Raw genomic sequence first — 27,625 nt, 5'->3', positions numbered from 1 at the left:
TTCTACCGCACACTGTTTCCACCTAAATGGTTTATTGCCACTCTGGCGGATCTGTAAAGCAGGGGCAGGGGGACAGGGGTGGGGGGTCTAAGTTAGTAGGACTGAGTGGGAGAAAGAAGAAGCTTCAGTTTGGTTAATATCGTCCGCTGAGCGTAGGTGTACTTTTTAGTTTATAGCTGCCATGTGCTGTTGGGTGAGTATGTGTGGTTTGTTTAGTTTCTGTGGTGTAGTTAAGTGTGTGCGGTTTGTTTGTACTGTAGAGGTATGGTTGTGCTTAGTTCAGAATTAGTAGGGTTGGTTAGTGGTCATGCCCTTTCCTACTCTCTCTTATGACCATCTGTGGCCCATATCCCTTCGCCCGTCGTACATTCTGGTGTGCTGCAATTACCTCCCCTAAGGTGCGTGCAGAAATGTGGGTTTCCAGCAGGGTTATTCATTGTCAGCACCCCAATGTTCCAGCCAGTTGGCACGCGTTAGGTAACATGTTCATAAATGTCAAGAATCTTCCTGACCTGTGTCAACCCCAGAACATTTTGCTTGGACTTGGTATTTATTTTGCCTTGTCCCTGGGTGAGTGGGAATCGTTTTCCCCTCTCACCTAGTCTTTTACCCTTTTCATGGGTGACCTTTTTATGTCTCTATATAGTGTATGATTGTAGTTCTAGTTCCCTATAACTTTTGGGCTTATGTTGGGTTGCCTCTTTGGGCTTCCCTTTGTCATTTCTCTTATTATTTCTTGGGTGAACTACTGTTCCCAAGAATTAAAGTGGGATTCCCATCCCCTTTACATTTATTTTAGTGAGTCAGCACACACGCCTTATGTGGAGTGCTGGGGGGATACATGCTGGGGGAATACAGCTTAACCCCTTTCTTACGGTATCCAGTGATAGAGAATACAATTACACAGAATGCTATAACAAACAAAAACAGAGAAAAAAAACATTTAAATATTTTAAAAATAGATATGGTGTGGGCTAAGGGGGTGCAATGGGTGGAAATGGGGTTTGTTTAAGCACAGAGAAACAGGGGTTTTGGGTGGGACTTTTAGTCATTACTACACGCAGGCTATCAATTGGTAATGCACACAAGGGCACCATTCTGCCAAATGGTGGGTCCCTCATTTTCTCGCCATTTCTCATTTGCTTGTTGTTTCTGAGGTCTTCTGCCATTCTAGGCGGGAACAACCAAGACTGAACTTTTTAAAGGAGCAACCAGCAAATTAAAAGGTAATAGCTTTTGTAACACTTTGCAACTTATTCTATTTTAGAGATACAGTTAAAACACTAACTCATTTACAAGAAGTACTTTTACACTTGGTATAGTTTTCAATACAGAAGCCTGATCTTTTGTAGTCCTTCCCTAGTCTATATACCATGTGTTTTCTCATAGGCAGAAGAGGGACGCTAGTGGTCTAGGTGCCAGCTGTTGGCAGGGTGAGCTAGGGTTCAGTTGCAGAAAAAGTCAGGGTTCCTGAGGAAGTCTCTTCAATAAGTAGTTCACTTTAGACTTAGTTAGGGTCCAGGGACTTCAGAGACGACAGCCTAGAAGGATTCCAGCAGTGGGCCTGGGTGAACTGGATGAGAGGACTTCCAATCACATGTAAAACCCCAACAGCTACACAGGAATCACACATGGCTTAAGGTAAGTAGTACCACAGCCAACACAGTACCTTAGCACAGAAGAAGAGTTTGCAGCAGGGGTCTTCAAGATCTACAGCCAAAAACCTGGTTGATGAATTCCTTGTCATGAAGACTGAAGACAAGACAGGGAAGGCTCCAAGCAAGAGTTTCTTCAAGTCTGGTTGTAGCTCAGTGGTTTTGGCACCCTTTTAAGGAGCTGGATGAAGACTGAATATCACTGGTCGGATTCTCTTCATTTATCGGGTCCAGCACTCTGGTGAGGGGACTCTTTGGACTTAAATCCGGTCTCGAAGTCACCAAGGTTTCCGTGGGATTCGGAGTTTGTTTGACCGTGTACCGCACATTGGCTCGAGGTCCCAGGGTATTGCAGCCCCCAAGGTTGCAGCACGATGTGAGATGGCTCAAAATGCAGGTCTTCTTGAGTCTAGTGGATCTCATCAGGATCTGGGTCGTCATTTTCGGGATCCCCAGGTCGCTTGGAAGGAAGAGTAGCAGCAGGCTCCGGTTACAAAGAAGGCTCTCCGGACGCTGGAAATTGCTACAGCTGTCTTTTCTTCATCTTTCTCTTCGGTTACAGCTCCAGCTTCCAGGTTCGGAGTATTTAAGAGGAACTACAGCGCATCTTCTGCATTCTCTCCCTGCATTTTACAGCAAGTGGCGTCTGGCTGTCCAATCAGGACAGCCCACCCCACCCCACTGGGTGCTGGTTCCTTTCAGGCAAGGTGAAAGACAAAGGGCGGCAGAGTTTTGGACTCCTCCCTCTCTTCCTGCCTTCTCAGACACTCTGGAATCTGGGCATAGAATCCAAAGGATTCCCACCAAAAACAAAACTCCCACTGAGGTTGTTCTCACCTAGGATGGTAGGGGAATACCTCAGAAAAAGCCATCACACAACAAATGGCGACAGAAGGAGCCCACCGTTTAAAAAAAATGGGAGTCCTCCTGTGCATTAGCGAGGCTGCGAGTAAAAATGATTAGAAGTCATAAGGTAAAACCACTGCCACCAGCCATTCATGTAAACTCACAGTTGTAACACAATGTTACCAGGTAAGTAAGAAAGGCGATACATTTTATCCCCCCAGCATTCCACATAAGGTGGTGTGTGCTGGCTCACTTATACAAAATGTAAAGGGGATGAAAATCCCTCTTTACTATTTGGGAACTGCAGCTCACCAAAGTATTTGAAAGAGAAATTAACAGGGGTGCCCAAAGGGGCAACCCAGCCTAAGCCCAAAAGTTATAGGAAACTATAACACCAACCATACACTATGGAGAGACATAAAAAGGTCCCCACAAAAATAATAAAAGACTAGGTAAGAGGGGGAAAAGATTCCCACTCACCTAGGGAAAAGGGAAATCGTTATTAAGTCAAAGCAAAAGGTTCTGGGGTTGACACAGATCAGGAAGATGTATCATAATTATGAAAATCTTACCTCACACTTTCCCTGATCTACTTAGTGCATTTCTAAAACAGCCTTTGTGTCAATACTTGTATTGGAGTTGTTTGTAGCCCCTCTTAAGAAAGGTAATCAGCAGTTCAAGGCAAGGACCTATATACTTTGCAAAGTCTGCTAGAGTTCCAATTTCACTTCGAATTGTGTAATGCACTTCTGAAAAAGTATCATTGGTCCAATGATCTATTCCTGGATTAATAATAGTGCAAAAGGTACTTACTAATAGGTTATACCGACCTTGAATAGCTGCTGCTCTTCTAAACTTGTAACACTGGGTTGTGCTTTCCCCGAATTGCCCTAGGGCCCTTGTAAAACCGTTTCACAGCGTGTATACTTTATCCTGGAGAAGCTTTAGGGCTCTATGTAATATACAAGTTAAGTTACTCCCTCTGGACTGCGTTCTAAAAAGTAACATTGGTGTGTAACTGTATCCATTCTTAAAAGAAGAAAGTTACACAGGTTGCAAGATAGACTTTTAACAGTGCTCGTCTAATTAAGTGATTCTGTAAGTGAATAACAATTCTGACCAGTAGGGTCTGCTGCCCTTGAATTCTAAAAGTCCAACTATTGTGGCTTTACTCCGCAAGAATAGCTTAATGCCCTTCTGAATGTGTTTTAGGTTTGACTCACCTTGACTGCTTATGGTATACAAACCAAAGTATAACCTTATTTAGATTACAATAAGTATTGAGTTGGTTTTGATAATTGTGTTTATATGATATGTTATATTACTTACTTCGGCAAGATTTATCTTGGCCTACTTGGATTTAAATAAACCATTTATTTTTTACAATACATAGTGTTTCAGTGTTTCTTTGGACCAGATGTATGCTACAATGTATTTGTACTAAGCTACAGCCCTCTCTCCCTCCTAAGATAAGCCTGGCTGCTCTGTCCATGCTACCAACATTCTCAGGTGGTACAGCTTTATGATAAGAGTGAAGTTTTGTACTGCCTCAGATATGGTTTTATGAAGCCCTTAGTTGGACTTTAGGAAAACTGTCCCTAACAACGACCATGTCCTCTCACCCTTTAGCACACATTGGTGAGCAGTAACTGTTAGGGAGATTTATCATGGTTATGCTTCACCCCCTCTCCTAGTGAGACCCCCAGAATCTTTTGCTGGACTTCTGGACCTTTTTCTTTAAATCCTGAATCAGTGGAGCCTTTTTCCACTCATTCATTCTTCTGGGCTCTGTCTTTTGTAACTCTATACTTTGTATTCTACCTTACTAAAGAGTGTCTGCTCCATAACTCTTAAAGGCATCTGTATTTTACAATTGCAGCACAAATGGTTCTTAAGGATAGAGTTAGTATCTCTCAAACATTATAGTCAGAGATTGGCAGACACCATTTTATGTGGAGTACCTAAGGTACCTAGTACCCCCTTCTCTCTGCTCCTATAACTATGTCACATAGACAATCACCTAGTTATGGCTGGTGGCAGTGGACATGTTCTACCAACTATTGCGTAGTTTTTATACCACAGGCTATGTCCATAGCCCCGGTAGTGCACAATAGGGGCACCCAAGTACTAACTAGGGGCCTCTCTTTTTTTTTCCACCATTACTAGCGTGGTTGTTCTTGGTCAGCCCTTCTACCATTTCAGGGCAGGGGAGGCCTGTGTGTTTTTTGCCTTTGGCGGGAACTCTTGGTTGTCCCCGCCTAGGCTCCAGAGTGTCTGGGTAGGCAGGAAGTGGGGAGGAGATTTCCAGCCCCCTGTCCTTTGTCTGCCAGAGTGCCTGAATAGGACCAGCTCCCACAGGAGGTCTGGATGGCCTGATTGGACAGCCAAACGCCCCTTTCTGAAAATGCTGAGAGAGATTGCAGAGGAGTGTGTGCTGGGACTGTATACAAAGTGAGGCTTCTGGAGTGAAAAGCAAGTCGATCACTGGAAGCGGAAGTTACAGAAGAAGACGACCAGAGATGCCTGCAGACCCTTTGCAACACCATGAAGCAGCCACTGCTGTCCTGATCCTGTTTTCTATGTGACAGAGGAGGAGCTCGAAAGAGGACTATTCCTTCCCTTTGGCAGGAGGGAACAACCAGTCCCAAGACAAATATTGAATTGAGCCATCTCCCGAGGTCCTAGGAGTTTCCAGAGCTGCGGAAGCCCAATACCAGGAGACCTGCTGCCCATGTCGAGTGCATCGTTGTGGAAAGGCTGAATCCGTCAAAGTCTTTGCTGAACCCTCAAGGACACTCCAGAGATCCGATCCAACTCACCCAGACCCCCTCATCAGAGTGTGGGACTGCAGGAAGCGAAGAAGATTGATCGGGCGAACCACATCCTTTGTTGGTGCTGCAGAAAAGGCACCAAACCCGCAGAGTGAACAAAGAAGTTGCTGGAAGTCGCGCCCCAGGTCCTCCCTCTGCTTCTGAGACCCTGTCCACTGTCCTACCGTCAGTCATCAGACCAAGGAATCTCGAGGTCAGGTCCAGAGCTGCAACATCACGGAAGCCTACAGCACAAACATTTTCTTCTAACCTATGGTACCATGGGGAAAAAGGTTTTGCTTACCCGACTCCAGAAAGTTTCTCCAGAGCGTTGGAGTGCACATACAGGTTTCCAGGGCAACCCCCTCTGACGTCCAACCCAAGCCCCTGCTTGTGTCCCTTTAAAGAGTTCTATCTCAGGGTCTTAGACATTATTAAACCTTCCTTTATCTTCGTTCCTAGAGACTACAAAGTATCCACTGGAACTTTTGATCTTCTACTTTGCAAGACCTTAACCCAATGCGAACAGCCTTTTAAATAGGGTTGCGTTTTTGACTTTAAAGGACTTACTGTGCTGCAAAACTGACTCTAGAACCTGAAGCTCTACAAGGATAACACTAGCCAACTGTTTTACTTCCCAGAATCACCATCTTATATGTGTATGCAGACAAAATACAATGACTATTATTTTGTGGGTGCGCGCTATTACTGATAGAACTGTCAAACTTCTATAACAATTGTATGCGTTTAGCAACTACCAACTAAGCAGTGACTCATTTGAAAGTATTGAAAAATAGATCTATGTGTGATGGTTTATTGTGCTAAGTATTTAACAGTGACTTGTGTAAATATATAAATAAATATTTTAATATACATTTAAGTGTTTCTTTGATGCACCCTACTAGCTGGGATCAGTGTACTTACCTACAACTCATATCTTCCTCTTAAGAAAAGCCTAAATGCTCTGCCACTCTACCAAGGTTCTGAGTTAGTACATACTGATACTAAAGATTGGGGATCTAGAAACCACTGGGATAGCTTACTAAAGTCTTATTACCCAGTACGACTTTAGGAAAACTCCCCTAACAGTAGCCCCCACACCCACGGGTCCCTCTGGGGGTGTGTGTTCCCTTTGCTTTGCGGTCCACCCGTTAAGAGATCGGGAGGGCTCTCTCCCCGGTTTCCATCTTAGTTCCTCTCTATCAGAGGTCCAATTAAGTCTCCTCCTCAGTTTCCCCTTTGACCCTCCATGGGCAAGGGTAGACCCTACCACCCCTCCTATTAAGATGCCCCTCTTCTTCCCTACACTCAACTCTGGTCCAGTCTACTCCCCACTCCTTCACAGTTGTGTGTTAATTTTATGGTACGTGGGTGTTGGTGAGAGGTTTTCATCCCGTTCTGGGGTGAAAAGCCAGGTTTTTAGAAGTTTTCTGAATTTTAGATGATCCTTCATAATTCGTATTTCTCTCGGGAGGGAGTTCCAAAGTTTTACGGCTAAGCAAGTGAATGCTGACCCACCAAGTTTTGCCCTTGTGTATGGTTTAGGTTCTAAGCAGATGTCGTTACAGGATCTGAGTTGTCTGGTAGATGGTGTATGAATTCCACTCCTAGGCAGTGGATTGCTCTATGTGTTATGCACATTGCTTTGAAGGTGATTCGTTTGACTGGGAGCCAATGTAGCATCCTTAGCGCTGGAGTGATGTGGTCCCTTCGTGTGAGTTTGAGGATAAGTCTGGCAGCTGTGTTCTGTATTTGTTGTAGTTTCCTCAGTAAATAGTCTGGCATTCTGAGGTAGAAGCTGTTGATGTAGTCCATCCTGGACATGAGGGAAGAGGATGGCCATTGTTTTGCGAGTGAAGGAGAGGAATGGTAGAAACTTGTTGAGTGTGTAGATGGAAAAAGCCTTTCTTAATTATCGCGTTTACTTGTGGTTCTAGGGTTAGATCGTTGTCCATTAGGATTTCAATGTTTTTGACAGCTTTGGATGTTGTGGGTGGTGTTCCCAGTTCTGTGTGGCTATGGGATATACTGGCTGCTTCCTTGGTTGTTCGATGTGAACATGATTTCCGTCTTGCCCGGGTTGATTTTTAGTTTGTTCGTGTTCATCCATTGGTAGAGTTCTTTGAAACAGTCCATTAGCTTAGTGTTCTCCTCTTGTTCATCGCCCATTTTGATGATTTGGGCATCATCTGCGTAGTTGTAGAAGGTGAAGCTGTGTGTTTTGATGAGGTTGATTATGGCGTCATATAGATGTTGAAGAGGAGTAGGGATAACACGTTTTCCTTGTGGAACTCCACAGGTGGAGTCCCGCGGTGCGGATTTGAATAGTTGTATCCATACTTTTTCTGTTCTTTGAGACCAGACAGATTTAATCCAGAGCAGCACAGTGTCAGTGATTCCACTTTCTTGCAGTCGCTTGATGAGAATGCTATGGTCAACTGTGTTGAATCCTTCAGCGAGGTCGAGTAGTATCAGTGCTGAGTTCATTTTGGAGTCTGCATTGTTCTTTAGGTCGTACCATATAGAGAGAAGTGCATTCTCCATCCCTCTCATGGGTCTGAAACCGACTTGTGCCTGGTTCAATAGTCGGTGATGTTCTATGTGTTTCAGTGTTTGTTCGTAGACAAAGGTCTCAAATAGTTTTGCTTGATCAGGAATGTTTGAGATTGGTCTGTCGTTTGCCCGTTGGAGCCTTACTGCTATCTAAAAAGGTCCATAATCCACTTATGAATTCTTGGTTTTCTAACAGATCTTTAGACCTTTGATAAATCCTTGATCCTGTAATAAATCCTTACTCAGAGCAACAGAGCCCATCCTCTGATTATGGACCTTCTAAGATACCTATATGGCTTTTAAAAAAAGAATAAGGATTCCAATGTATAAATGTACTTAAGAAGGCATAACTAACGAACCAAGGAAAAATATAAATAATAAAAAACATGTTCTTTGTGGAATAAACTTAAATAAACATCTTCTATTATTGGCATAGTGTTCCTTCAACATTTTCATCCTAAGCACTAACAAATTCAGTGCTTTAAATGACAGTATATTTAAGGCAAAAACCATATGCTCAGTACATAGAGGAGTAAACTGTTCCATGTATTGATCATGTGGTGTTTGTATTAAAGCCATTGTCACACTTATTTACAAAACAAATCCCATCTCTTAAGTGCGCTGTGAAATACCGGAGAGTATCTCACATAGCGAACCTCGAGAGACTCATTCAGGTGGCCAACGATGGACAGATCCGCTCAGATCCCAACCCTAGGGGTAAAAGAGTGAGAAAGGCTCACCGGGATGGGGAAGCCCGGTGTTATACTCAAGGGAATAACCCAAGGGAGACTCAGTATGGCACAAGCCAGGGAGAAGGAGAGAAGGGTGAACTCCTTAAGATCTTTATAGGCTGTCGTACATCTGCCCTGCTTCCTTCAATTCAATCTCTCCTGCCCGGATCCAATGATTGCTACGTACCGAACCAACACCCTGTTACATCCAAAACGTATCTCTCCCAGAATACCTGTTTTCCTGCGTCCGGCCCAAACATTCCCAGACTTCATCAACGTCCCTATGAACATTCTTACCTGAATATTCCCAGTCATTTTCCTTCCCGACAACCTGGTTTACTTGGGAGGTACCAGCTATTCCTGTTTGCCCCACAAACCCTACCAATCCCGTCCTTCTGATTATCATCTTCCAAACACCCAATCCACTATGACAGAACACTACCATTCCCACAATCCCCTCTGTTCCGTTCACAATCCCGGTCATTCTCGTCTATTTCACAAACCGTACTCATCTCGTCTTTCTCAGTCTACCGACCGACCCCGTTCTTATAATACCTTTTTCTGATCCTATCTAGTAGGACATTCCGACACTCCAACCCCTCCCCTTTTCAGCATGAATACTGGTTTGCAACAAACTTGCAATGCAACTGTTTACCTGACATGTCCCGACACAAGGGTCAGGCAAAGTCAGGCAATTGATTTAAATCGCACACCTGGCAGCCCTTCCTTTTGCCCACAGGGATAAAAGGTGGAGCAAAAGAGCACAATACGAGCAAGGTGAGCACGGCAGACAGCACGACGAGACGGCTTATCAGGCACAGCACGGCAGTTCAAGGGCGGAGAAAAACGGCAGGAATCGAGAGGGTGGTGAGGAAAGAAGTGACCTTGCCCTTTTCGTCCCAGGCCCGTGGAACCTTTGTGGAAGACAGCCTAAGACCACAAACAATAGCATATGTGTCGTGTAGCAGATGTTAACGGTACACAGGGCAAGCCTAGGCCGATGAGCAGGAGCAAGGGAAGCTCCTGCGACCATGATACCGGCCTTGACTCCAATGAAAAAGAAAAACAAAGCGGTTCAGCACAGCCAGTGAGTTGAAAGGGAAAACAATAAGAACTGCGATGGGTTGAGTGAGAATGACTGTAACCAGTATCGAAGGGGAGATCTGCTGCAGAGGGAAACCGGCACCACGTGGGTGCTAACTCGAGCCCCATATGAGAGAAACTACAGATACCAGAATGCCATAGAAGAGCTAGCGGAATAGGTCAAAGAGGTCATACTGTGGTTCAAGAAAAATCCCCATGCAATCAAAAGACTTTGATCTATAAACTGTGTGAAAGCAATGGAAGTGAATCCTGCAGTGAGAAGAAAGAAGTGAACCCTGCCAGATGATAAAGCAAGTTAAATGAATCCCGTAAATACAAGTGAATGTGTAGTTGGTAAGAGTCCGAGCCCGAAAGAGGGAGATCCAGGGGTGAAATCCTTACCCAAAGATTGGCAGTCAGGAGGGGTGCCAAGCCCAACCGAGGGAGATCCAGGGGTGAAGCTTTCGCCTGAAAGTTCATTGAAAAAGAACTGTCATATAATTTGTGGAATGAGATATGTAAGAAGGGTCAGTGGCCAGAAGAGGTGGACCAAAGGGTGAAGCCATCACCCTACGTGAAACTGTGAAACAGTGAAACAATTGAGATGGGTCAGCGCCCAGACGAGGGGGACCCAAGGGTGAATCCATCACCCAGCGAAAATTGGAAACCAACTTTTCATTTGTTAAAGGAACTTTTGTTTTGTTATTTGAACAAGTCAGGTCCCTGAAGACAAGAGACTTTCAAGTGAAACGAGACTTGGCCATCGACGGCCTGATAGTTGAAAGCTCGAGAGTTAAAAGCTGAACTGTCATCTCATGCTAGAAAAGCTCGAGAGTGTGTCCCGAGAGCTGCTATTAGAACTGTTACCTCGTGCTGGAGAAGACGGAGACTGTACTGTGCTCCGAGCTCCCATCTTACCATGTGTCCAAAATGTGGGGAAGGGAGACCTTAAGCTACCGCATCCTGAAATATTATTTGAGAACACTTCTTTCTTTTCTTGAGAACTAACCCACACCCATTTTTGCATTAGTTGTGAGGTTTGGCAATAGGTTTGTTAGTATAGGCCTTTTTATTTTGACAACGCCACTGGGACTGCCTTATTTTCCATTTGATGGTCGACTCTTGCCCCCATCCTAGATTTAGGTTCAGATTAGGCATTTTTCCAACCTGCATACAGAATTCATTGTTCAATAAACACACGAACTGTGATCACTTGTGTCTGTCTTACTTGTGCCACCATGAGATGCTCACAGCGCCAAATGAGAAGACCACAGCAAACAAAACTGTATGACTCACAAAATGTAGCAAAGCAAAAACAAAGGGGTGATGGCTGGAAGGTTTAGACTGAATCTTAACCACTGGCATTGCTCGGGGCAACCCTCCAGACCATCGTTCTTCGCCTGCCAAGCCATTACAGAAGGGGAAAGACCATATGCAAATCAGGCATGGCCCACCCCAAAAGTGGCAGTCCAGCCCGAACTGCTAGGTCACATCCCTTCTGCACGAGACCACAAGCATCCCCAAACATGTTTCGCCCTTGTTGGGGCTCATCAGTGAGGAGTAGCTTGGGTCTCTAGGCCCAGCAGGCACGGGACCCACGTCTGGGCATACCCGTCCCACTCGGGGTGACAAAGCAAAAACAAAGGGGTGATGGCTGGAAGGTTTAGACTGAATCTTAACCACTGGCATTGTTCGGGGCAACCCTCCAGACCATCGTGCTTCGCCTGCCAAGCCATTACAGAAGGGGAAAGACCATATGCAAATCAGGCATGGCCCACCCCAAAAGTGGCAGTCTGGGCCACTTTTTTTTTGCTTTGTCACCCCGAGTGGGACGGGTATGCCCAGACGTGGGTCCCGTGCCTGCTGGGCCTAGAGACCCAAGCTACTCCTCACGGATGAGCCCCAACAAGGGCGAAACATGTTTGGGGATGCTTGTGGTATCGTGCAGAAGGGATGGGACCTAGCAGTTCGGGCTGGACTGCCCCTTTTGGGGTGGGGCCAAGCATGATTTGCATATGGTCTTTCCCCTTCTGTAATGGCTTGGCAGGCGAAGGACAGTGGTCTGGAGGGTTGCCCAGAGCAATGCCAGTGGTTAAGATTCATTCTAAACCTTCCAGCCATCACGTCTTTGTTTTTGCGTTGTCACCCCGAGTGGGACGGGTATGCCCAGACGTGGGTCCCGTGCCTGCTGGGCCTAGAGACCCAAGCTACTCCTCACTGATGAGCCCCAACAAGGGCGAAACATGTTTGGGGATGCTTGTGGTCTCGTGCAGAAGGGATGTGACCTAGCAGTTCGGGCTGGACTGCCCCTTTTGGGGTGGGGCCAAGCCTGATTTGCATATGGTCTTTCCCCTTCTGTAATGGCTTGGCAGGCGAAGAACGGTGGTCTGGAGGGTTGCCCAGAGCAATGCCAGTGGTTAAGATTAATTCTAAACCTTCCAGCCATCACCTCTTTGTTTTCACAAAATGTAGCAGAAATATTCATCTTTATTATTTCATAATGAAAACATGTATGTTATTACAAATTAAACAATAATAAATTAAACTCCATGAATCATTTCCCTATATTGAACACATAGGGTCGCTATTTCAAATGTGGCACAATTTGCCACATGTCACATGAACATGTATATATACTCAAGAAAATTAATGATTACTAAACTAAATACATTATAAACCACGTGTAAATAAAAGATGTTAACTAAATCACTTGTATCAGAATTACAATCTGTAAATTATAACTACCCATCACCTAACCAAAGTGACTCATTAAAAAAATGCTCTAAAACCCAACATTTATGCAATTGCCAGTTCTCAAATCGTAGCACAGTATGGTGGAACACATCTTACTGCTTCTTATACCCAAACAGGCTTCTGTTCTTATAACTTTGAACATTCCTCAGTGGGACCTCATATATCGTTTCAGACCCTTCTAGAGATTGGTATGGAAGAGTGAATCTTGATGCGCATGTTAGTGGTGTGACGGGAGATTCATCTGTGGATACTCATCAGATTTGCAGCATAGAAGTAAAGCTGATTGAAAGGAGCAGGCCTTCAATTTCAGAGTGCCTGAAGTGTAGGCTTTGAGAGTGCGAATAATGGATGCGTTGTTAATATTGGTTTCTTTTCCATGTAAATAGCTTGCAATGCTTGTATGGATTGTAGAGGGTGCTCCTGTTTTGCCTCAAAAGGTAATTTCCATATAGAGCGCCAGCCCAACAAATGTGTACATGTATTAGCACAAGCAGGCGTTTGGTTTTCCAGACTCTGCTGCACTGTTTTAGCCTGTTGCTGCGTCTGCTGGCGAAAGATACGGTCATCCAAAGCACTGCATTTAATAGTGCTTAGGATGACAATATATTTAAGAAAACAGTAACAGCCCACATGGATAGGGCTCTGCACCGCGATTTAACCATTTACAGTGTATTCTCGGCGCGGACAGCTGTCTGTGAACTCTAGGCCATTGCAAACAGAGGGCACCTGAATGAGAAAGTGTGGGAAGAGAAAGAGCGACGAGGAGGGAGAGGGTGTGAGAGAAATGAGGAGACTTGTGGAATAAACTAGCTGAAAGGAAAGACAGAACCATCATGAAGCGCATTGGGACTCCTAGGACGCTGCTGAGGGAGAGAGGTGGAAAAGACCATGTTTAGGCACCCCCCCTTAGGATAAGAGATAAAGACCATAGGGGTGCAGTATAAACAGTTTGAAGAAACATTGGGGTGAAATAGGGAAGCCTGGGCTAGGAAGGTGGGAGTCCAACTAGAAGTTAAGGCAAGCGGCAGGGGAGAACCCTAGTTTGAGAGCCCCAATTGATTTCAATTGAAAATAGCGTTTTTTTTCCCCAAAAATAAAGTTGAACATGAGCCTTGTGAAATTTCTGGAGCCACGTGTCACAGCTTCTAATGCAGTCAACTCATCTGTACCACCAATGGTTAAGTGTCACAGATTGCTCAAGGGATTTTATTTGAATTATCAGAACCCCAAGGGCATACCACTCTAATCGAAAAAGCACAAATCCTCCCTAGTCCAGGCATCCCTACTCCCCAAGTTATTATACATACCACGGATTCCAACCTACTTTAAGTTCTTACTAGCAATAGAATGCCTTCTCTATCTAAACTCCTTCAGATACTGCCTAGCCTGTCCCTACTCTATCCAGAGGTGTGTGGTCTAATAGGTGTATGAGATTGTGCCTTACAGCCACTCTACCCAATGTAGTCTCCTTTCTATCACACACTTGCACTCCTCTCCCTCTCACTTCCTGGTGTTATACTCTCCTCTCAACTCCACCCTCGATTCCCTGCGTCTTCCTCGTCTGACCCTCAAATGTTTCTTACTCCTTCTAAGCCTCGCCTCCACCATATGATGTTACTATGCCCTCTTCCGCACTGCTGCTGATACATGATCCTAAAAATAAAAGCTTGGATAAATATATGCTTCACTACATATTGATTGATTTATATCCAGGCATAAGGCACTGTATAGAAAATCCTATTATTCCATACTAACATGCCAAACACAATGGTTTCTGATATATTTCTTGGAATAAGCCAGAACATTCTGTTTTTTTTATTACACTTGCATTCTTTCTTTATTGATTAACTATTGGGTAAAAATGTGTGAGTGAATAATTTGACTCGAAGACCTAGTAAAAAAGATGCGACAGAAAACAAGGACTTTTAATCCCAGGTGGAAACAGTGTAGCCCGTTACAAAACCCATCATTAGCAATCCCAAGTTCAGTTAGCTATCTGGCATTCTTTCTTGGTTTCTTAAGAGAGATGCCAGTCTGGAGAAACAAAACATGGTATCCATTGAACGGTATTGGGATACACAGAGCTGTGGAAAAACTTGATCTAAAGATCCATTACTGTGCTGTTTTAAGGAGCAACATATCTAAAAATTGGAGTCGGGTTGGAAAATAGTATGCAGCAAATTGAAACACCGGGAGAGAGAAACATCCACCTACTGCATTGGGTTGTACCTTCTGTTAAGAAATGCATACAGTTAATCAATATTTGCAGCTATTGCATGCCCTGCTGTACTGTGATAGGTAAGCATGAATTGAAACAGTCTTACCTGTGTCGCTGGCATGTCCATGAATGGGACATGTCCATTTGCCAATTCACAAGCAGCAATTCCCACACTATAAATGTCAGACTTCGAATCATATCCCTGCAGATTCTACAAAAAAAATAAAAAAGGAAGAAACAGGGTTATCCTTGCTTCAGTCAATGAGTTCAGATAATACTGGCTCAACATTAAATACAGTACCTGAGAGAGTCCTTAATCCGACCCATGTCCCTACTTATCAGAGTCTGGGTGATGTCTGCAGGGTGATCTTATTCAATCCCACTATGTGATAAGCAGGGATTGTGTAGGTCATAGTCTGCAGAGTATACAGCAGAGAGTATGCAAGCTCCACAAGCTGTGCTTCATTTGCCCCTCCTTACTTTGTCCCCTGCTCCATGCTGTTTTCAGACCCACTTGCCTTGTATGTTTATTCCTCTTCCTCCACTAAGGGTTTAAGTCTTGCCCTCAGTACCTTTAATCTCCACCAACATTGCTCGCCATCCCAGCATGTGCCAAGCATGCCCTGAGTCACACCAGGTAGCATTGCATGCTACAGTAGGAGAAGGAGGCTGTCTGGCAACTGCACAACAAACCAAAAAAACAGGTACAAATGGTAAGGAGGCAGTGAAAAGAGGGGGAGTAAGGAAGGGAACGCAGTAGTAGGTGACAAGGGGGTAGTTCACGAATGAAGACTGCCCAGTGAATAGGGTGAGGGAAATGAAACTGCCTAGGGTGATCCCATATGTTTGCATGAAGCTGGGTTAGACTTATAATGGCCATATCAGTCCATATGGGCCTATGAAGCAGCTTTTAGGCATGCTAAGCAGTAGCTGCAAATATAAAGCTGTTCACAGGAATAGAAGGCAATACATTTCCAATGTAAGGCACAAAGTGGACATGTGTGGCAGGCTCCACGCAATCCAATTGGCCACATGCAACACAGTGTCTCCCTCCCTTACCAAATGCAGCTGCTTATTACTAGCTGGGATGAGAAGAAAGAAAGGAAGCAAGGGGGAAATAAGATTGCTTCAATGAAAATGAAGAACTCATATTTAAGCATACAATGAGCGCATTCCGTAAAAATGGCAGTCTACTATTTTTGCAATACAGGAGAGTGTAATGAAATATTTTAAGTTGATATTCGAGGGAGCGGTCATGTTGATTTGTTTCCACATGAATTTTATTAGGCTTTTATAAGCAGTGACAAAACCGTCAAACCAAATTCAACCCCAATTCCCTCCCCCCCCACGCCCCACCCGACCCAAACTGCACCTGGAAGAACTAAGGAGAGAAAGACAGCATTCCATTCCGGGACCAATATTACAGTCAAAGCTGGCGTAAGGGGCTCAAATAACAGAAAGAAGGGACGGCCCAGGACAACACGTGTGGCAACTCAAAAAAAACCGAGGCGAGTGAAATTGAAGTCTCTCAGTTCAGAGTCTCATTGATTCACAGTCTTCGTGAAGCAAAACCTCCATCCAGTCCTGCAAGAAGGAATTGATGGTATCGTGGGTGATCGCCGTAAATTTTTCATACATAAAGATCGCCCAGAGTTTCGCTAACAAGTCAGCTTTAGAAGGTGCCGTAGCACATTTCCACCTCTGGGCCACAGCTAGCCTCCCCGCCCGTAGCATGGCCTGGACCACACGTGAAATATGCGAATCTTCCTCTTCCGAGGATCGCACCACAAAAAGAAGGACCAAAGATTGCAAGGTTAAATCAGCCCCCGTAATCTCCTTAATCCAGCTCAGGAGTTCAGACCAGAACACCTGAACAGAAGGGCAGACCCACCAAAGATGAAACCAGGACCCACGCTGACCACAACCTCTCGGGCAGAGCGGTGAGGGCCCTGTATACATTTTGGCCAATCTCTCCAGAGATAAGCGCCATGCGTGGAGCATCTTGAAATTATGTTCCATTGCCGCCGTATATAGGGTCCCCGTAAAGAGGGCCTTAAAAATGACCGACCAGGTATCCTCCCCTATTTCCCCCCCCTGCCCAACCCTCCCATTGTTTCTTAAAAGGCTGCCTAAGCTCTACATCTGTCGTTATCAGCGCCTTGTAGATTTTAGATAGAGACCCTTTCCTACTGCTGGAGTCAATAATCACCCTCTCTAGCGAAGTGGGGGGGCGGATAAGGTCCGCGACCCAATGGGGGTCAGTCATAATGCCCTTCACTCGTATATAGTCAAAAACAGACATCGGAGGAGCGCCTAAGGACTCTACAAGATTAGCATAATCTATAAACACCCCTTTCCGGAACAGCTGGGCCGCACGTTCTAGCCCCCATCCGACCAACTCTGAGTTCCCCGTAATCCTCTGTTACCCAAGTCGAAAGGGGGCGCCCACACCGAGGACAGAGGGGAGGGCCACGAAGAAAGGGACACATTCCCCCTATCCTTCTTCCACACCGCCCACAACACTGACAAAGTAGGATGATCTTTCACAGCTTTGGAGAAGGGGGTTCCCACAGCCCACAAGAGGTCCCTCACTTTTCTGGGATGGGTGTGAACATCTTCAATATACGACCAGTACGTCCTCATCTCATCTCTGGAGTGCTCAAGGAGCACCCTCAACTGAGCTGCCTTGTAGTAACGGCGAAAGTCAGGGAGCCCGAAGCCCCCAAATGCGCGTGGGAGGGTAAGGGTATCATGTCTAACCCTCGGTTTCTTTCCCTTCTAGATAAAGCGCACCACTGCCGACTGAAGGGCTTTAAAGAAAGACTCTGGAACCCTGACTGGGAGGGAAGAGAATAGGTAAAGCAGACGGGATAGCACATTAATTTTAACCGACACCATACGGCCGAACCATAACAGCGTCAGGGGAGACCATCGCCCGAGGTCGCCCAATATCTTCACCAGGGCCTGAGGAAAATTTACCTCATAGAGCTTTGTTAAGTCCCTCGGGATCAAAACTCCCAAATAATGCGTCACCTCCCGTTCAACTCCGATACCCTCCCAAGTAGCCCCTCTCCCACCTCCAAACCAGAGCACGTCATAGGCATCAGACATGATTTCGAGCTGTTTATTTTCAACCCGGAAAAGGAGCCAAAGGTGTTAATGAGAGTGAAGAGGTTCGGAAGCGACTGCCTAAGATTTGTAAGATACACCAAGAGGTCATCCGCAAACAGTGCACGTTTAAACTCCAGTTCGCCACACCTAAGCCCCGCTATACCCCGGTGCTCCCTTACCGCAACAGCCAGTGGCTCAATCGCCAGAGCATAAAGCAGGAGCGAGAGCGGACACCCCTGGCGGGTTCCTCGGGAGAGACAGAAAGGGGACGAGGTCACACCATTAACCGCCACCCTGGCCATAGGGCCATTATACAGAGTTGCTATCCATTTACAAAAACTAGCCCCCAGATCCATTTTCACCAAGACCTTGCTCAAGTAGGCCCAATCAATCCGGTCAAAGGCTTTTTCCGAGTCCAAAGATAGCAGATAAGCCTCACTTCCCGAGAGGGCCGCTTCATGCATCAACCCGAGCGATTTCCTAATATTGTCGCTACCCTGCCTCCCTGGTACAAAACCCACCTGGTCGCCATGCACTAGAACAGGGAGATAGGTTGCTAACCTGTTTGCCAATATCTTAGCCAAGATCTTCACGTCTGTGTTCAGCAAGGAAATCGGTCGGTACGACTGACAATTTTGAGTCCTTTCCCTCCTTGGGGATTACCACTATGCGGGCGGAGAGCATGGATGAGGGAAGACGTCCCGAATCCAGTACGCCATTGAACAACTTAGCTAGAAATGGGGCCAGGGCGCTCCGGAAAGTTTTATAAAAAAACACAGTAAACCCATCAACCCCCAGGGCCTTACCCGATTTCATGGCACCTATAGTGTATCACCTCCTGGGGTGAGATGGGGCACTCCAGGAGGGCCGCCTTCTCTGGGGAGAGGGAGGGGATTGGTAGAGCCTCCAGAAATTCATCTACAACTACCTCATTCCCGTCATACTCAGATTTATAGAGACTTTCAGAATACTTCCGAAACTCGCCGGCAATCCCAGAGGCCTCTCTGCAGAGCTTACTACCCGGGAGGGCCAGAGCCTCCACCCTCCTATTCTCCCCAAGCTCACGAAGTCTCCAGGCTAGGATTTTATCAGCCTTTTCCCCCTTCTCCATATACTTCTGCTTGAGAAAGGCCAACTTCCTTTCAGTCTGCCCCACCAGGAGAGCAGCCAACCTTGCCCTGAGCTGCTGAAGCTCTGCCAATCTACCTGGGAAGATTTGGGACCTTACTTTACCCTTCGGCTGGATGGCCTCGATTTTGTCTCTAATACGCCTTTCCTCCCTCCCCCTCTCTTGCTTCCCCGCCGCCCCAACACAATAAGGACCCCTCTAACCGCAGCCTTGAAGGCTTCGCAGACCACCTCCAGGCCCACCTGCCCGTCGTCATTAAACTCAAAGAAATCTTCAATGGAGGTCAGGACAGCCCGAGCTAACTCCGTCTTTCAGCAAGAGGTTGTTGCATGTCCACTGCCTAGGCCCCGGGGGAACAACAGGAACCCCCAATTGTACTCTCACCATATCATGGTCAGACCAGGGGGTTACCACCACCCGAACCTCGGTGATTCCGTTTTAAAGCACTCTATCGACCAGGATATAATCTATTCTAGAATAAGACGAATGGGGTTTCGAGAAAAAAGTAAAGAGGGTGTCAGACTCCTCCCGCGCCACGTGGGAATCCCTAAGCCCTAGCTTCTCATTGGTGCTCCGGAAGGAAGACGCGAAGCGTCTTTGCTGGTGAGAATCTTCCGCCGGGCGACTGGGCATCCTATCGCACAAGTAATCAAGAACCATGTTAAATTCACCCCCCACCATTAGCGCACCCTCTGTAAATGTAATAATTTTGAGCTTCAGCCCCACCCGAACCAATCTGGGGCTTCATTAGGCGCATAAACTGAGACCAAAGTGACCCTGGCTCCCCCACACTCGCCTTTGACCATTACAAATCGACCCTCCGGATCACATACCTGCGCTCGTTGAGAACATTGGGCCCTCTGGGAGATCACCATCGCCACCCCCCTCTTCTTGACCCCGGAGGATGCATACACAACTTTATGTATGGACCTTGCCCTCAAGATAGGTTCCGCTCCTTTCACCCAGTGAGTCTCTTGAAGAAATAAAACATCCAGTTTGAAAGCTGAAAACAAACACACCCGCCCCAAACCGGTCGTAGCCAGTCAAACCCCCATTTCTCACCGAAACCCCCCACCCCCCCCTTACCGAGCGCCCGGCCTGACAGCCCCATCCAGCCGCTGCCACACCAGGCCACCATTAGCTGCCCCCCCGGCACCCACAACCCGAAGAGAGCCACAACATTCCAAACCCCCCCCCTGCATGCCAAGCTCAAAACCCCTTTTTCTCCAAATTCCTTTCCCCTCACTTGCCCCGCTCAGACTTGCCCCTCTCCTCAAAGCATGCCCGAGACCAGCGAACCTCAGGAATTCCCAGGATTCACCTCAAAACACCATGTATTCGAGAGGCTCCCCATTGCACCGTATAGGAGACCATCTCCCCAAGCCAGCTACGAAGCAGGCTGATTCGGAGAGGGCGGCGCCACCTTTCTAAACTTTCTGTGGCCCCGGATCCGGCATCTCTCCACAAAGTGGGTAGGCTTCCGTTGAGCAGAGTTTTTATCGGGGGCAACGGAAGATCCCTCGCCCCCACTGGATCCCCTAAGAGTTCACTAGTCACCCTCTGTATGTCAGCTTCAGTAACAAGGGAGTATTTATAGCCTTCGTACTCAAATGCCAGAGAAAAGGGATGGCCCCATCTGTATCTCACTCCCTTCGACTGTAACCATTTAGTCAAGGGGCCACACAGTCTCCGGCGCGCAAGAGTGAAAGCCGACAAATCTTGATAGATCTGTATTTTGGAAGATTCCCAGGCGACGTGTCCTTTATTCGGGGATAAGGCCAAGAGCTTCTCTTTCTCTGAGAAATAATGGAACTTCACAAGAACTGATCTAGGGGCACCCACCCGGCCCCCCGCTCTATGTGCTCTATCTATCGTCGGCTCCTCGGTGTTACCACCATCAAAGAGCTTACTTATTATTGATTTGACTGTTCTCAAAACGTCAGCCTGCGATTCCCCGTCGCGCTCTGGAATACCCAAAAATCTTAGGTTGGAGCGTCGCTCCCTGTTTTCTAGGTCATCCAGTTTGAGAGAGACCTTCTCCTCCTGTCTCTCAAGCTCAGCCAGGCGCATATCAAACTGCGTTTCAAAGATATCAGAAGACGTCTGATTTGCCTCCAAAGCCTGGACCCGATCGTCCACCGCGTCCAACTTCTTATCCAAGGAGTCCAGTCTCTTGCCAATATCTGCTCTGAAACCTCTCATCTCCTCCAGTAGAGCCGCCATATTCTGACTCATCGTTTGCACCTCCTGGGTTTCCATCTGGGAAGCAGGCCGAGAATCGCTTTGATTCATGCTAGGGCCAGAGGGGCGCCTGAAGCTCTGCAGAGAAGAAGCCCAGTTCATCCAGAGCGTCGAGATGGCACCCAAGAGCAACAGCATCCAGCCGTGGGTGGGTGAGCCAGCACTGAAAAGCACCCGGCTGGACAGACCCCTTGGCAGTCTCCACGAAGGACCCCCCCCGACCAGGCCAAGCTCTATGGACAACCACTCCAAAATCAAACTTCACCCCTGCCTAGACAGGGGCAAAGCCAAGGCCCGCGAAAGCAGGATCCTCCCTGCCCCGGGGGGGGCCCACCCACTCCACCAAAAGGGGGGTCTAGGACCCCGGGCACAGCTAATACGGACCCCGCCTCAGGCCCCCATGAGAGGCCAGGCTAGCACCGGAGCAAGACACCACCGCACAATCAGGGCTTGACCAGTCCTCCTCCGCAGGGCTCCGCCACTCCCAGCTGCCCTCCTCACACCGGATCCTCCCCCACGAGGTCTCGGGCTATCTCTGGGCTCCTCCTCCCCTCCGGGGGGGGCTGGCCCGGCTCTCAGTCTTCCAAATTGCCTGTGGCTTACTGTCCAGTCCAACGGGACCCAGGGGACCACAAGGCTACAGCCAGCAGACACGCTTTGCAATAAGACCCGAAGCTGCCAGTCCTTTCCCAAACACCACCTCTCGGTGTGAGCGTCTGTACTTGGCAGGAGAGCCTCCACTACCCCAGGCAGCCGTCAATCCGGGCCTCCAGGCTCTGCTCCGTCAGCGCCACCTCAGCGAGTAGTGCCCCCCGTGCTCCTTCAGAAGCACTCGTGCTGTGGGAACACAGAAGCCGTCGGCCGCTATCCCCCGGCAACAGGGCCCCAGCGCAAGCGGGCGAATGCGGGATTCCAGGCTGGCCCCCTCCACTCGACTAGGGGCGCCAGCATACATACGCCGCCGAAAAGGGCTTGGGCTTCCAAGCAGCAGCCTTCCCGCCAGCGGCCGCCCTTCCCCCTCCGACCTCTGGGGAGAGTGCCGCAGATCTCCACGACAGGGACAGCCACCGCACAGGCCTCGCTCACCAGCGTGGGGGGTCCGCACCTACGGGCTGCCGCAGCTCAGGGTGCACGAATCCCTCACGTCAGGTGCACACCGATGTCAGCCACACAGGGGGGGGGAGGGGAGAATCAGGACACCTCTAATGGCATGCGGGAGGGGTCCAATTCCCGGTTTTCTGCGCCCCGAGGTGGAGACTGACCGAGGAGCGTCAGCACATCACGGCGCCCCCTGGTGGCTCCCTCGTCATGTTGATTTGAACACACCTTTTTGTGATGTGACTGATTAAATTATTTTGTGCGGAGGTCTCAATTGTTGTAGTGTGTGTACAATGCTGTAATATATTTATGAGAATCTGGGCAGGTTTGGAATATGCATGGTGACTGGTAACATTGTGAGAAAATAATGCTGGGAAATAGGAGTCCGTTGGTGAGTACTAGTAGTTTTGAGTAGATGTGATCTGTGGAGCCCTGGTTAAAGCAGAATAAAATAGTTCTAACATCAGCATCATTACAACTTAGTTGCTACTATAGTTATTTCATGGCACAAGTGAGCAATGGTTTACCAACATTATTACTCCTATGTAAAGTGCGCAAAATGTTGAGGCTGTAAGATAACCTGATAGAAAAGATACATTTGCTGCCTCATTCTACAGGTAGGTCTAATGTCCAAGGCTTTCGCCATCAGCCCAACCTGTGCGATAGCCTGCTTTCAAAGGCCTGTGACTGCGAGACCTATGTAACTTCATTTTCCATCTTGCCTATTACAAGTAGACAAACCATATAACGGAGAGTCTACCTGGAAGGGGCAGGATAAGCAAAAGAAGGGGAATGAGGAGGCTATGTCTAAGTGCATATCTCCATCTTAGCACCTCTCTCTCTTGGACTGACCACTCTTTACACTTGAAGCTATCCTCTCCTCCTGGATCGGCACACCTGGCGTGGCAACTCTGTTTCAAAGTCACCAGACCCATGAAAAAAGTGACAGTGGCTGCCTTTGCCTCCACCTACGCTCCGCCTCCTACACCTGCGTTGACTCCCACTCGGAGACAGCCCTCCCTAACCTCAATCTCTCCATCTCCAACACTCTTGATACTCTTGCCCCTGTCATGAGGGTTCGACTGAAGCCTTCCAAAAAGTGCAACTCTTGGTACGACTCTGATCTGGCTGCCCTTAAACGCAAGTGTAGGGCAGCTGAGCGGAAATGGAATTCGTCGGGCGAACCAGCTGACAAACTGGCCTGCCAGCCTGCATCAAAGGCAATATCGACTCTGCAGCCACTCCAAGAAAAGTGTCTTTATTCAAGCCTGCATCTCCGTGGCATCAAACACGGTCGAACTTTTCAAAGTCTGTAAGTAACTGGCCAATCCTGCAGCAGCCTCCTCTTCTGTCACACCCACTCGGGATCTTTGCTCAGCCCTGGCTGCACACTTCTCTGAAAAAACCAAAGATATCCTCTCCCCTCTCTCTTGCTCACTACATCATAGACCAACACCTCTGGAGCCTCCCTTGGCCCCTCCACCTCTTCTCTCACTCCTGTCACACCTGATGAGGTCGCCAGACAAGTCCGTGAAGGCTTCAACCAAACAGGTGGACCCCTGCCTCTCCAAAACCATTACGGATAACATTGATTCTCGCTTCCGCCTTGGCTGATGTCTGCAATCTTTCTTTTGCCACTGGAATTTTCCCAACTTCTCTTAAGCACTCCCTTGTGCACCCTCTGCTTAAGCAACCCTCTGCCGACCACTTCATTCCGGCAAATTACCGTCCTATCTCCATCACTCCTTTCCTTGGCAAACTCCTGGAGAAATTGGCTCTCAGCTTATCCTCCACACTGAATCTGCCAGTTGCTTCCACAACCATCAGTCTGGCTTTAGAGCATCCAGTGGCACTGAAACTGCTCTTCTGAACTCCTGTGAAGCGCTGCTTACAAATTTTGACACAAATATTCCCTCTGTCCTCATTCTTCTTGACCTCGCCTCTGCCTTTGACATGGTAAACCACAACATCCTGATTGCACGTCTCCAGGACACCCTGGGAATCAGAGGTCAGGCTCTGGTGTGGTTAGCCTCCTTCCTTTCGGACCACCCATTCCAGGTGGAACTTGGGTCCTTTCTCTCTACCTTCACTCATTCAACCTATGGCATCCCCCAGGGTTCTAACCTCTCCCCCTGGTTCTTCAACGTTTACCTGGCTGCCCTGGCACATGCGATTGCCACTTTCTTTTGTAACTTCCAGTGTTATGCAGATGACACAAAACTCTCCTTCAGGCTACCCTCAGCCACATCCTCTACCTCTATCTCACTCATATCTGTCTGCAATTCAGTCATGGTGTGCAGCAAACAACCTCTGCCTCAACGCAAGTAAGACTGAGATTGTTTGCATTGGGACCACTGCTCCTGCTTTTCCACTCCCACTCTGGCTGGCCTCCTTTGGCCCTGCGCCGGCACCCACCTGTGAGGCAAAAAACCTTGGGGTCATCTTCGACTCCACTCTCTCCTTATACACTCACATTTTGGACATCTCTAAAAAAATCCAACTCCCAGCTGCACCTCCTTAGAGGTACTCTACCTTTTTTCACCTTGCCCCAGCGGCTCACTGTCTCTAGAGCCCTGGTTCGCTCAAGGCTGGACTACTGTAACAGCCCCTTTCTCTTGACCTCCCTGCCTCTGCTCAGCTCCCTCTGCAACTCACCCAGAACAGAGCTGCAAGACTTCTCCATGGCCTCAAGCCCAGGAACTGCATCTCTCCGGGACTGAAATCCCTCCACTGGCTCCCTGTGGCTGCAAGGATCAAGTTCAAGACCCTATGCATTGTCCACAAGGCTTTCTGGGGCCTGGGACTTACCTATCTGCAACACTGCCTACCTAAACACTGTCCTTCCTGAGCCCTCCGTTCTTCTACCTCCAACCATCTGCAAGTGAGCCAGTTCTCCAAGCAGAGATTTGGAGGGAGATCTATATCCTCTGCAGGGACCTCCCTGTGGAATAGCCTCCCTGCTTCCCTCAGTCTTGAGCCGGATCTTCTGGAGTTCCGAAAACTCCTTAAGACATTCCTCTTCTCCTCTTCCTTCTCTCTCTGTCTACCCTGCTAACCTCTCTCTCCCCTCTATCCCTCTCGCCCACCTTTTTAAGCACAACCTGCTGCCTGGTGTACCTCAGAGTCTCACTGGTCCCTGGCACACTCGCCAGTCCTCTCGCACTTGCCTCCGGGCCTTGCACTTGCCTCATCGCCACTGCACTTGGTCAATGACCCATGAGAGAGACATTCTCTCAGCACTTACCCCAGCTCTCTGACTGGGGGCACTTGCTTCCCCCCCCCCTCCTACAACCCCCTGCACTTATCCCCTCTCCCCTCACCTTAATCCGTCTGAGCTCTTGCACAATCCGACAGTACCATGCCTTGAAGATCGTCTATCTGTTCTCCCTTGTCTCCCCTCCCTGCATGGTTACACCTCGAAACACTTGTGTATAGGAGCATTACAAATGAACAATAAACGCATATCCAAATTGTGTTCACTGCTTACTGAATCTATTCCTTCTTAGCAGATCACTTTGAATAACTGTGCTATAAAGTGCCTATGTTCTGTCCTATAAGTAATCTCTGGTGGAGGGCAGAAGGGATTTTAGGAAGCAAAAAGGGCCCAAATGAAACTCTTGCCCCATTATGTATCCCCCATGCTCCCCAGCTCAACCCCCTCCTAAACATTCGAATGTATTGTGTCCTCCAACGTATTCCACATCTTTGACAGACTCCCAAAGCAGTAGCCATGATTGGATGAGGGTGAAGAATTTAGATATGCAGAATTTTAAAGGGCAGAGTAAAGTACTGCCTTACCAAAAGCGACATCTTGAGCATGGGAAGTATTCAGAGAATAATGCTTAGTAAACGTGTGTATTGATGACCATGTTGCAGTATCACAAATGCTCCTAATAGGGACACCCCTTTGTACGGCTGTCGATGTGGCCATGGTGGAATGAGCTCGTAAGTCCTCAGGAGGGTCTTTGCCTGCTAGTCTGTAGCATTCAGAAATAGTGAGGATGATCCATCTAGACAAGGTCTGTTTGGAAACAGCCTGGCCTAGTTTGTGTCCTATATACCCCACAAAGAGCTGGTCGTCCACTCTCAAATTTGACATTCTGGAAATATAAAAGCTTAATGCTCTCCTGGGTCAAACCTATTGAGACTTTCCCCTTCCTTGCTAGGATGAGGTGGAGGATAGAAGGCCGGTAGCACAATTTTCGGACTTAAGTTAAAGTCCGAAACTACCTTAGGCAAGAAGGAGGGTTTTACCCTTAACACAACCCTGTCCTTGTGGAATATAGTAAAGGGTGGCTTCGAAGAAGGTGCCTGCCACTCGCTCACTCTATGGGCAGATGTTATAGCAACTAATAGTATTGTTTAAAGGTTAACAACCTTAACGGACATGTGTGCAAAAATTCAAATTGTGCACACACTAGCAATTTCAAAACCAGGTTGAGGTCCCAAACTAGATGGAGGGAACACATTTGTGAGCCCTTTTAGAAATTGAGTCCCCAGTGGGATCTTGAAAAAGGAGCATTCCTTTGATGAGCGCTTAAAGATTGAAAGCACTGCCAAGTAATCCTTAATGGTGCCAACCTGCAGATCTTTGTGCTAATGAAAGAAAAAAATAAAGGATAAAACATCCAGAGTGCTACATTGAAAAAGATCAACATTCATCTCTCTGCACCAGTCGCAAAACGTATTCAAATGACAACGCTACAGAGATTTTGTTGCGGGTCTTCTGGCCGAAAACAACATCACTATTACGTCATCCGGGAGGTCCCAATCCTTGCATCTCCACCTTTCAGAATCCAAGCGTGAAAGTTGAGTTTTGACCTCTGGATGGAGGATCCTCTCTTTGCGGAGGACAGATGGACATGTCCAGAAGGTCCGGGTACCGGTGTGCAGTCATAATGTCGAAAAAAAAATGTCGACAGACAAAAATGTCGACAAAAAAATGTCGAAAAAAAAATGTCGACTTTCTCTTTTTTTAATTATATATTTATTTTAGGGGTTTGGGAGCTTAAAAAAAGGGAAAAATTTTAAAAAAAATTAAAAAAGGGGGGTTGGGGGGAACCCCCCCATATATAAAAAAAAATGTATTGAAAAAAAAGTCGACATTTTATTTTTCGAGATTTTTTTTTCGACATTTTGACTGTCGACATTTTGACTGTCGACATTATGACTATAAACCCCGGGTACCACGTTCTCCTGTCCCAATCCAGGACAATGAGGATCATGTGGCTCCCGAACCGTCTCAACCTCCTGATTACCTGAGGAATAACGGGACTGGAGGAAACGCATACAGTAGTGGGATCTTCCAATCCACCACAAACGCGTCTCCTAGAGCTCCACTTGGAGGAAATTCCCTTGAGCAGTACAGCTCGCACTTCCAGTGGACACTGGTTGCA

General features: G+C 47.4%; 1 protein-coding gene across 7 annotated transcripts in view; it reads right to left on the bottom strand.

Annotated features, from left to right (window-relative positions):
* The window catches only part of STRADA (STE20 related adaptor alpha), a 546,126-nt gene that overhangs the window by 218,876 nt on the left and 299,625 nt on the right, over window positions 1-27,625 (bottom strand). For all 7 annotated transcript variants that reach the window (XM_069634117.1, XM_069634118.1, XM_069634116.1 and 4 more), the window contains one exon: window positions 14,757-14,861. In XM_069634117.1, coding sequence (XP_069490218.1) covers window positions 14,757-14,861 — 105 coding nt within the window. The remainder of the gene's footprint in view (window positions 1-14,756; window positions 14,862-27,625) is intronic.

Source organism: Ambystoma mexicanum, chromosome 13 (assembly GCF_040938575.1).
Source record: "Ambystoma mexicanum isolate Mex_15411 chromosome 13, UKY_AmexF1_1, whole genome shotgun sequence".
NCBI lineage: Eukaryota > Metazoa > Chordata > Amphibia > Caudata > Ambystomatidae > Ambystoma > Ambystoma mexicanum.
This window is presented reverse-complemented; position numbering and strand designations above follow the sequence as displayed.